Source organism: Rhea pennata, chromosome 12 (assembly GCF_028389875.1).
Source record: "Rhea pennata isolate bPtePen1 chromosome 12, bPtePen1.pri, whole genome shotgun sequence".
Taxonomy (NCBI): domain Eukaryota; kingdom Metazoa; phylum Chordata; class Aves; order Rheiformes; family Rheidae; genus Rhea; species Rhea pennata.
The window spans coordinates 13,965,358-13,976,367 of NC_084674.1; the positions used below are offsets into that span (position 1 = coordinate 13,965,358).

General features: G+C 70.6%; 1 protein-coding gene across 1 annotated transcript; it reads right to left on the reverse strand.

The window, feature by feature from the left end:
• Nucleotides 1-4,027: 4,027 nt before the first annotated feature.
• On the reverse strand, nucleotides 4,028-10,921 carry LOC134145897 (collagen alpha-1(VII) chain-like). Its single transcript, XM_062585908.1, has 26 exons — nucleotides 10,880-10,921; nucleotides 10,612-10,737; nucleotides 10,399-10,470; nucleotides 10,047-10,082; nucleotides 9,878-9,937; nucleotides 9,706-9,750; nucleotides 9,585-9,620; nucleotides 9,416-9,451; nucleotides 9,269-9,325; nucleotides 8,908-8,979; nucleotides 8,590-8,661; nucleotides 8,463-8,498; nucleotides 8,302-8,382; nucleotides 8,161-8,214; nucleotides 7,918-7,971; nucleotides 7,779-7,841; nucleotides 7,548-7,610; nucleotides 7,260-7,376; nucleotides 7,077-7,154; nucleotides 6,940-6,993; nucleotides 6,620-6,668; nucleotides 6,427-6,500; nucleotides 6,113-6,278; nucleotides 5,214-5,309; nucleotides 4,779-4,898; nucleotides 4,028-4,224 (listed from the first exon to the last, which is right to left on the reverse strand). Exons 1-26 carry the CDS (start codon nucleotides 10,919-10,921, stop codon nucleotides 4,028-4,030), a joined length of 1,956 nt encoding a protein of 651 aa, XP_062441892.1.
• Nucleotides 10,922-11,010: the final 89 nt, after the last annotated feature.

The window sequence follows — 11,010 nt, forward strand, 5'->3', positions numbered from 1 at the left end:
CCCTGGGCTAGGGGGGTGCCCTGGGGCTGGGGGGCCCCGGGGACGGTGAGGGGCGCCCTGGGTCGGGGGGGGGGGCGCAGCACGTGTGGGAGCCCCGGGGCGGCCCCGGGCCAGCACTGCGGACAGGGGAGCGCGAGGGTCCCTCCCTGCCGCCGCCCGTCCGCCCCCTCCTCGCAGGACACTCCCGGGGCGCCGCAGCCGGGAAGGGGCCGCGGCCGCCCGCCGAGGCTGCTCGGGATTCGCCCGGCCCGGCCCCGAGGCGCGGGGTGCCCGCGGGCGGCAGGAGCGGAGGAGCTCACCGTCGGGCAGGTGCTCCTCGAAGAGCATGGTGCCTCCGTGGCCCGGCCCGGCCCGGATCGGCCCGGCCCAGATCGGCCCTTCCGCGGCGCCCGGCCGACGCCGCGCACTTTGCACCGCGGCTCCGCTCGGCTCTTATCTCGACGCCTCGCCGAAGACGGCGCCGCCGGGACGCGGCCGGCACGGCCACGGGCAGGGCGCCCGGCCCCCGCGGCGGCGTTTCGGGGAGCCCCCCCGCCACCCCCCGAAGGAGGCACCCCGGCTCCCGGGGATATTGTGCCCTAAACTGAGTGCAGCACCGCCGGGAAGCCGGCAGCTGCGCTTTGCTGTGCGCGCTCCCCGCTGAGCGCTTCACGGTGATCCTGCCCGGTTTAAAGGGCGTTTTTATTCTGCCGCGAAGCGTCGCGGGCGGGCGGGCGGAGCAAGGAGCTGCGCCGCAAAAGCCGCGCGCGCGGCCGGTGAAGCGCCCCGGCACGGCTGCCCTCGGTCCGCTTCGGGCCTCGCTCGGCGCCGCTCGCCCTCGGGCTCGGCGCAGACCCAGCCGGCCTCAGGCCGGCGCCCGCCGTGCCGCTCTTGGCGAGCCTGACGGCTGGCACCAGCTTTTCTCCGCTGCGGACGCGCTCCCGCTCGCGGCGTTTTATTGCATCGGCGTCTCGGCTAGCGGGATTCGGAGCGCGGGCTCCGGCCGGCCCCGGCGTTCGGCCGTGCCTGGAAGCGGGGCGGATTTACCTCCTGCGCCCGACGCGGGCCATCAGCTCCGCGTTGGCGGCCGCCTTGGCTTGCAGTTCCTGCTCTCTGGCCAGCTCCAGCAGGATTTTCAGCACCTGGGTGGGGACATCCAGTGACAGGGACACTTTTGTCACCCCACCGCTCTTTTTCCCCTCGGCGGGTTTCTTGGCGTCCGGCACCGTCGGCCGGGGGAACGTCTGTCTCGCCGGTCCCTCCAGCGGCAGCAGGTTCGGTGTGTCTTGCCGAGAGCCTTCCCCAGCGCCCCGGTCGCCGCGTCTCGTGCCGGAGGGACCCTCCGGAGCCGGCCGCGTCGGCAGCTCGCCAGCCCCCACGGTTTCCTCGCCTCCGTCCCCGGCTCGGGGAGAGCCTGCTGCCGCGCGGGGCATCGCCCGGAGCCTCTGCCGGGCCCTCGCCGGGGCGCAGGCGACGACCAGGAGGGCCAGCAGCACCTTGCAGAGGGGCCCGGGGGGCAGCGCCTGCCGGGGAGCGCAGAGCCCGTGTCGGGAATGACCCCCCGCCCTGCCTGGCTCTGCCCGGACCGAGCCGGGGCCCGTGCTCGGCAGGCGCTCCCAAACCTCGCCGGTGCTCCGGAGAGCCAGAGCGAGGGCAACGAGAAGCAGCCAACCTCCTGCAACCCATCTCGCGGGTGAAGCCGGTGGGAAAGGAGCACGATTTCCCGGAGCGGTCAGCCAGAGGCATTTTAAATAGCAGGAAAGATGGCAATGGAAAAGCACCAACCCTCCGCAGCCCCTTTGCTCCCGGAAAGCACCACGGCAGGGAGCGATCTCACCATTCCCAGCAGGATCCTGGTCCCTCAGATGCTCTCCGGGCGGATACACCGGCGGACGCTGCCGCTGCCCCGGCTGCCCACTCGGTGCCGAGCGCTGGCTCTTATCCTGCCCCCAGCTCCACCTCCTGCTCCGCTGGCCGCTCGGGGCGGGCGGTGGTACGGGGGGGAGATGTTATTAATACATTTTGCCTAATAGCAGATGAAATCATCCCAGGACGTGGGTGGGCGTTTGCCCCCTTGCAGCATCATTAGCCGAATTTGGAGGGTATTCCGGGAACTTGGTGCGGCTCAGATGTAATTATTTCATGTCTGACTTTAGAGATGGTTTTTTTCCATCTAACTGAGCCTTCCTGCTCCTGTCAGCCTTGCTTAATCACTTGAGGAAGGGAGAAAACACGCACGCAAACCGCCGCTGGCCGGCCTCTGCGAGGCTGTGAGCCGCGGCGCTGGCGAGCCGGCCCGGCTCTGCTAGGGTGCCCCGCGCCGCCCAGCGGCTCCCCGCGCCGCCTCGGCGCCGACGGCCTGATGCGCTCCCCAGCCCGGCCGGGCGGGGGGGGGGGTTGCAGCCCGGTTGCACCCAGTCCAACCAGTGCCACCTGGCCCAGTCCCCTGACCCACTGCCCAGCGCAGGGAGCACCCTGCAGTTTTTGCTATGGGGCGGGGGGGGGGGGTGTAACTGGAAGGGCTTTTGCCCTCTAGCTCTTGCTGGCGGCTCCTTTCTTCCCTCCGCGGCCGCAGGCCGAGCCACGCCAGTGCCAGCGCCCGCCGCGAGCGCGGAGATAAGGCCGGCTCTGTTCCTCCGCCAGCACCCCCCGGGGTTGCCGGAGCAGCCAAAATTAGCCCGAGGCGCTGATTCACCCAGCGCATCCCGCAGCACCCCAGCGCCACGTGCCGCCGCGTCATGCCGCGGGTCGCAACCCGGGTGCCGTCAGCAAGAGCCAGGGCGCGCGGCGGCGGGGGGCCGGGGCTCCTGGGGCGGGGGGACGACCCGCAGCCTGCGGGCGGCAGCGGCACGCGGGCATCCCGGGGGGCACGCGCGGCAGAAACCCCGGGGGGCGCGGGCTGCGGCACGCCAAGAAGCACGCGCGTCCGGGCGAGCATGGCTTTAACACCGCGGCCCCCCCGGACCGGTGCTGTACACAGACAGACGCACGGAGCAGCAGCAGCACGTACAGATGCCCTATAGCACCCTCGGTGGGGGGGTTCCTGGCGGCGCGCGGCCCTCCCTCCCCGGCCCGTTCAAGAGCAGGAACCACCTCGAACGTAGCCCCAGCTCCCAGATTTCCCCGTTGGGCCCGGCCGTGCAGCGGAGCACCCCCGGGTTAAAGACAGATGTGTTGGGGCAGGCGTGCGAGGTGGAGGGTGGCGCATGGAGAAAGGCCCCAGCCTTCCTGCAGGGCTTTGCCAAACCATCACATCCACAGAAGGTGAACCGGGTCCCAGCTGAGATTAAGGTGAAATTTATTCAAATGCAGCAGGTTGCAGAGAGCAGGCAGGGGGGTTCGAGGGGGCACGGCTTTGCCCGGGCAGCGGGCACCCCACCAGGTAGCCAAGACGGGACCAAGTGGCCCATTTTGCCCTGCTGCTCCAAAGCCAGATTCGGCACGGGTGCTGCAAAGTGGCTTTGTGGCGGGGCTCTGCGCCCCCCCCCCCCGAGGTTTCCGGGAGCCCAAAGGGCTCAGGAAGGGAGATGGGAGCAGCTTGCAGCCTCTGCTGGAGACCGAGGGCTTCGGTCCACCCCAGAGGAAGGTGTTTTAGTGGGGAGGGGTGTGCCGTGGGAGCCTAGCGGCCGTAGCCCCGCGGAGCCCAACCGCACGGGTTTCCAGCTCTGCTCCCACAGCTCCTGGCCCAGGGTCCCAGCGAGGGAGCCGGGGGCCAGGAGCTGCCCCAGCAGCGGCAAATAAGTTAAATATCAAACAGGCAACAACCCGGGAAAACTACAGTTCGGAAAGGAGGTTCAAAGGCTGTGGGGAATTTGGTTTCCCATTTGACAGAAATTTCACCTTAACAGAAAACAAAACGTATCTGAAAGGGAAAAACCCGCGAGCGACAAAAATACACTTCAGAAATAGCACCAGGTTCCTGCCGGCGCGGCCGGAGGGCAGCGGGGCGCCGAGTCCCCGCCCGGAGCGCGGCCGGGCGCTTCCCCGCGGGCGGCCCTGCCTGCCGAGGCCGAGCCCCCGGCGCCCGCGTCCCGCCGCGGCCGCGGCCTCAGCCGCCGGCCGAGGGCCCCGGCGCCCGGCGCCCGCACCGCCGCTCGCAGTCCTCCCTGCTCTCGAAGCGGTTGAGGCTGCCCCGGCAGCCGCCGTAGACGAAGGGCCGGCACTCGGCGGCTCTTTGGTTGTAGTACCAGCGCAGCGTGTACCGGCGGCAGTCGCCCTCATCCAGCGGCAGGCTGCAGGGGTGGGCTGCGGGGGGCAGAGAGCGGCGGTGAGGCGCAGCGCTGGGCTGCACCGCACTGGGCTGCACCGCGCCGCGCCGCGCCGGCATCCCTTCCCCTCCCGGCGCCGGCCCCGGGGCCTCCGCTCAGCTCTCCCAGCGGTCCCTCTCCTCTGCCGTCCGTGCTCGGGCGCTGCCGACACGGAGCGAAGGGCTTGTTTAGGGGGCTGCGGCTCGGCAGAGGAGAAACCCGGACGGGAAGGGCAGCGGGAGGCGGGGGGGGGGGGCCCGGGCGGCTTCCTGCTGGCCTGCCCGGAGCACCGGGAGCCAGGGCGGAGGACGCCGCAGTGGGCGAAGCCTCTGCCTGGGGCCAGGAGGGCTGGGACCGGAGCTGGCAGGGGGACGCGGCAGCAGCAGCAGCATCCCTCCACGGGGAGCCGCCGCAGCCTGCCGGGGCGGCTCCACTGCGCCAGGCACCTCTGCAGCTCCCGCCCGGGGAGCACCAGCAAACCCGCCTCAGACAGCAGGCTCCCGCCGCCCGGGGAAAGCCCTGCCGGAGCACCCGACACCCCAGCAAACTAACCGTCACTCATCAGGGGCTGCCCCACGCCGCCCGCCTCCAGGGACTCGTCGTAGTCCTCCTCCGCGTACACGCTCTCGTACTCAAGGTCGCTGGCATCGGCTACGACTTGCGTGTCCTGCCCTGGGAGACGACGCCGGCCCGTGAGCCGCCCCCGCGCAGGGGTGAGACGGGCCTGGGTCCGAGCCCCTGCTCACCCTCTCCACCTCCTCCGGCCTGCCTGGCCCAGCCACAGCTCCCTCCTCGCACGGGCACGCGCTCGCACGTACATGCACACACACACGCACATGCACATGCACGCGCGTGCACGCACTGCCGCAGGAAGGTGGGCATCCCATGGTACCCGCACAGGAAGGGCAGGGACACGGCCGGACACAACACAGGCAGAGCAGGGAAAAGGCAGAGCTACGAGATGAAAAGCACAGGGATGACACTCACCCTCCTCTTCCTCAGTGTGCGACAACTTAAGCACAGGGACTACATGGGCATTGAGAGGCGGGAACGGTTGGGTGGATGGATAGTTAGGGAGGAGACCTGGGAAGCGGGAAGGAGACGGCACAGACATCAAAGAGGACGCGGAGGGAGCCCGGGACACTTCCCTCCTGCTGCTGGGAGGGAAAACACCCCACTGCAGCTGGCATCAAACGCCCACGGCTGGAGGAGAGGAGCCTGCGGACACACTGCCCCCGGGATGGGGGTCTGGTGGTCCCCCAGAATCACTGCAGGGCTGGACGTGGCCTCCACGCACACACGAAGCCGCCGCGCAAGCGGTGGGAGCTGCTGCCCAACTCAACAGCGTGTGCCGGGAGCCCGGGCCGGCCTGCCCGAGCAGGATGTGCACCCGCGGGGCCCGCATCCTGCTGGCACTGGAGCCGGGGCGGCACTCCGGGCTCTCCGTCACCTGTTTGGCCGTGCTCCCTCTCTTGGCGGATGCGTCTTCCTCTTCCCTTGGCCAAGTTAAAGCTGTTCCTGGCATGAGTCCCCCAGCCTCCTTGGAGACAAAGCACCCGTCTCGCGTCCGCCGCGGCCCCGGCTGCTTCCTCACTCCCGCCGGGGCTCCCACCCAGCTCGCTGCGCCCCCGTCCCAGCCCATGCCAGGCTCGTCCTCCTCAGCTGCTGCACCCCAGCACCACGGCAGGCTCAGCCCCGTGCTTCCTCCTTGGCTTGGCAGCCCCAGGCAGCGCCTGGCTGCCTTCGGTGCTCATCCCGTGCTGAGCCGGCCACGCTCTCCATCCCATTGCACAGGATCCTTCCGGTGATCCCCGTGGCTTCACTGCCTCCCTCCAAGAAACCTGCTGCGCCAGTGCCTCCTGCCCTGAGCTCTGCTGCACTCTGACCCTCCTCCTCCTCCTCGTGCGCTCCTCCAGGGACTGCCATGGCCCCGATGCAGGGCTCCAGCCTGCCCTTACAGTGCGGATGCCAGCCTGGTGTTCCTGGCACTGGCCAGGGGCGCACGGGCTCCTGGAGGGCCCTGGCAACCTCCAGCCCCCGGGAGACCTGCGGCTTATGTGGGAACGCAGACCTGCTCAGCACGGATGAGCTCAGTGCATACATGGGAACGTGGGCCCACTCGGCACGGATGAGCTCGGTGCACACGCGGGAACGCGGGCCCGCTCGGCACAGATGAGCTCGGTGCACGGAGTGGGGCTACAGGGAGGGAGAAGGAACGGATGCCGAAACCTGAGTGCTCACGTGAATCCAGGCGTGGGAACTGGCCTCCGCAGGCTGTGGGGGGAGACGAGAGGAAGGCGTAAGCAGCCGCGGTGCTGGCGATCGGGCGCATCCCGGACCAGGCCCCAGCACGGGCAGGGGCTGGCAGGGCAAGGTGAAGGTGGCTCACTCACCGCAGTGCTGGCTCATCTCCTGCCTGACAAAGGCCCGGATCTCCTCCTCCTGCGGCGCAGAGGGAGCAGACACAATTTACAATGAGGAAAACTAGTCTTAGCTACACAGAAAACTGTTTTCCTTGCGCAGCCAGTCAAACACCGGAGCAGAGCCCGGAGCCGAGGGGAGCTCCATCCCCGGCGGCGGTCTGCGCCCGGCCGGCTCGCGGCCCCAAGCGGCCTGCTGCGTCCGGCGCCTCTTCCCGAACACCGGGAGCCCGCTGGGAGCCCACGCCGCCTCCTGGCCGCCCTGCACCTCCCCGCGCTGCACGCCTCCTTACCGTCATGCCCGGCTCGCCCTTCTCCCCACGGAGACCCTGGCTGCCCGGGCTGCCCTACAGACAAGCAGAGGCAGGGGTGGGAGGCCTGTCCCGTGCTGCGGCGCGCTCGGCGCGGGGCTGGGTGCCTGCTCACAAACCTGCTCTCCTCTCTCGCCGGGGATGCCGGGCACGCCACGGGCCCCCGTCACCGACTCTCCGGCAGGGCCCCTCTCCCCCTGCAAGGCACATGTGCGTGCGGGAGGGGTGTCAGGAGGGCAGCCCCCTGCACTCCAGCGAGCCCCCCCCCGTGCTCTCCAGCCCTGCTTTCCCCGGACACTCACCTTCTGGCCCTGCATGCCCTCGGGACCACGTGGCCCAACGCTGCCCGGTGGGCCGGGGGGGCCGGGCACCCCATCGCTGCCCCGCGGGCCGGGGGCGCCGATAATGCCTGGAGCGCCCTGCAGGAGAGCAGAGGGTCAGGCTGGGGGCCCCAATGTCCCAGCCCCCACCGGACCCTGGAGCAGCGCCCGGGGCTGGGGCAGCACCAGACGGCTCTTCAGGGGCACCCGTCTCCGCTGCGCTTGGACCCGCCGCGGGGATGGGGTGCTGCGCCTTTACAGCTTGCTCACCCGGTCTCCTTTCTCCCCCTGGTCCCCCTTGGCTCCCTGCTGCCCGTCGAATCCCCGGTCGCCCTGGGGAAGGGAGGAAGGTTAGGGAAGTGCACCGGCCCTGCCCAGGGCAGTCATGGCAGCAGGACCATCCCTGGGGTTTTACACTGCTGGGTCTCAGCGTGGCTTTTACCCCCAGAGCCACGAGGGAGACAGAGCCAAGCAGGGCCGGCGGGGGCCACCCGGACCTACCTTGGGCCCCATCAGTCCCTCCTTCCCGGGGATGCCTGGTGCTCCTGGCAGGCCCAGCTCTCCCTAGGGGCAAAGCAGACAGCCGTGAGCCATGGGCTGTGTCCCTGTCCCCCCAGCCCGGTGCCAGCGCTGCACTTACCGGCTCACCCTTCCTCCCCGGCAGCCCGGAGCGGCCTGGGATCCCCGGCTCTCCCTGCGGCGGGCAGGAGAGACGCAGGGTGGTCAGCAGGAGGCGGCTGCGGGGCTCAGGTTTGGCCTCGGCCATCTCCCTGCTCCCCCAGCTGGCGGACGCTCAACAGACAAGGTGTAAACGGCCGCGGGCACTGGTCGGACTTCTCCAGCACAGCCCCGCTGTGGGAGCACCCCACGGGCACCCACTCACCTTCTCGCCCTTGTTCCCATCGAGGCCACAGGCGCCTTTCACGCCCCGATCGCCCTGCGGGGGCGAGAGGAGTCAGCGGAGGCCCGCAGCACCATGCCATGCAGGTCCCTGCCCGGCTCAGCGTGCACGGGGCTGACGCACCTTGGGGCCGCGCATGCCCAGGGGTCCCATGTCGCCCTTCTCTCCCCGGGCTCCAGGGATGCCGTCCCGTCCCGGCTGGCCCTGTGGGAGAAGCAAACAGAGCACGATGCAGGGCTCCCATCCCGCGGTGGGGTCGCACTGGCCGAGACGTGGGTCCTCACCGGCTCGCCAGGCTCTCCCGACGCGCCGACTTCTCCCTGCGGAAGGTAAAAAGGCAAAGGCACAGGTCAGGGTTGGAGGTGCCCTGTGCCCGCCGTGCGTCCCGGCAGCGGCTGCCTGGGTCCTCACCTTCTGCCCGCCGGGGCCACGTGCCCCGGGGAAGCCCGTGGAGCCCTTGTCGCCTTGCTCGCCCCGTGCTCCCTGCAAGCAGAAACCGCGATGGCCACGGGGCCACGGGGCTGTCTGCAGCCACGGCACAGCCGCAGCAGCTCCCCGTACCAGGGTGCCAAGCACCACCCCGGGAGCTGTGCCTGGGGCCTGCAGAATGTGGGGCAGGAGGACGCCAGCATGCTCTGGTCCCCCTGCGTTGCGGTCATCGCCCCCTCCACAGCCTGCTGGACACAGCCGAGCGGCCCCAGCCCCCCAGCCCTCCCTGCAGCCCCCTACCTTCTCTCCGGGGATGCCTGGCTCCCCCTTGTCCCCCTTGTCCCCTTCAGAGCCCTTCAGGCCACGCTCTCCCTGCAGGGGGAAAGTAGAGGGAGGGGGTCAGGGGATGGGGGTCGGGAGACACCTCCCCTGGCAGGGCCCATCGCAGGGTCGGCCCGCTCTCCGAGGCCGCGGGGAGCCTCTGTGGGGCTTTCGGCAGGCGGCAGTGGGATCTCTCCTGCGATGTGTTGGGAGAGAGGGGTGCCGGAGCAGCCCCGCGAGGGCAGGAGCTGCCTGGGCAGGCGCGGGGTGCACAGGAGAGCCCTGCCCGTGGGGATGGGAGCGGGCATGGGGCGGACGGGCATGGGGGACAGGCTCTTACCGGCTCCCCCTTGCTGCCCCGCGCTCCGGCAGGCCCCTCCACCACCATGGTGTCGCCCTGCATGGCACAGGAGAGAAGCGGGGGTGAGGGGGGGCAGCACCACCGCCCTCCCTCCTGCCCCCGGGCCCCAGGTGCCCGGGGACCCACCTTGTCTCCTTTGGGTCCCGCGGCCCCGACGTCTCCCTGCAAGAAAGGGTTTGACGGTGCGGGGGCAGGTGCCTGCACGGGGACAGGGCAGCACACGCTCCACGGGGAGCCCAGTCCGCGGGGGCTGCATCGCTCAGCCCCCCGCGCCCCCCAAGAGCAGGTCCCCTACCTTGTCCCCACGCTCCCCACGGTTCCCAGGCAAGCCCTGCAGGAGAGAGGAGAGCAATGGTGAGGCAGCGAGGGGGCTGGCGGCGCAGGCGGGGAGGGGAGGGGAGGGGAAGGGAATTTACCGCTGGCCCGCGGTCGCCTTCCAGCCCTGGGCGCCCGTCTTCACCCTGTGAGAGCAAAAAGGGAAGCGAAATGGTGGGCTGGGAATGGGAGCCCCCCGGCGCCACCCCGGGCGAGAGCCAGCCTGGGGGCAGCCCCAGAGCCCGGCTGCGGCGCTTCAGCCCCGCTACGTACCCGCGGGCCTGGGTCTCCTCGCTCGCCTCTGGCTCCCGGCAGCCCAACCCCCGGGTCCCCCTGTGTGGGGGGGGGAAGCCAGAGCATGTTAGTGCCCTTGCTGAGACCTGGTGAGGGTCCCGCACGGCCCCCCCCTCCACGCCGGGCTAGGGGGCTGCCCCAGTCCTACCTTGTCACCCTTCAGGCCTGACGCCCCTTGTGCCCCCTGAAAGGAAGGAGATGGGTGAGCAGAGTGGCTCCGGGGGGCCCGGGGCCGGCTGGGGGCTGCCCCTGCTCCTGCCGGGGGCGATCCCAGCTGCCCTGCTCCCACGGTGGGAGCGCCGTGCCGGACACCCCCACGCCTCCCTCCAGGCTCAAGCAGATATTCCCACCCAGCTGCGGAGCCCCGAGCAGGCACCAGCCCCAGTGCAGCACCCGGGGGCAGCACGGCCGGGCGGACGCTCCCAGGCAGGTCTGGGTGTCTGTCCCCACCGCTGGCACCCAGCTCCGGCACCCCACGGCTTGGGGGGCCCCACACTCACCGCTGGCCCCGGGGGGCCCTGTGGTCCCACTGGTCCAGACGTGCCATCTCTCCCAGGAAAGCCGATCAGACCCTTGGAGAGAAACACCGGTGAGGGGCACAAGGGGCGCTGCCCCCCGTCCCGGGGCACCCGCAGCCCGGCGTGCCCCGAGGGCCTGGGCCCCATGTTGTGTGGGGGGATGCAGTGAGGCCAGGTGAGAGCCGTATCCTTTACCCTCTCTCCGGGGGGACCCGGTGGGCCCGGCTGCCCGTTGTCTCCCCTCAGGCCAGGCTGACCTGGGGTCCCGGCAACACCTGCCAAGCCTGGGGGTCCCGGTGGGCCTGGCAAGCCAGTGTCCCCCTGGAGCAGAGAGAGGAAAGATGGGGAAAGAGCCCCCAGGGAGACCCTGGGAGCGCACCTCTCCCACGGTCAGCCAAGCCGGACAGAGCCCAGGCGTCCGGGCACACAGCAAGAGCTGCGGCGACGCAGGGGCACAGGTCACCTTCAGGCCGGGAGGTCCGTCCTGTCCCGGGGGTCCCCGCATGCCGACACCAGGAGAGCCCTGCATGGGTGGGCAGAGAGCGCGTGGACAGTCACCCACGTGTTGGGCACAGGAGTCCTGGGGGTCTCAAG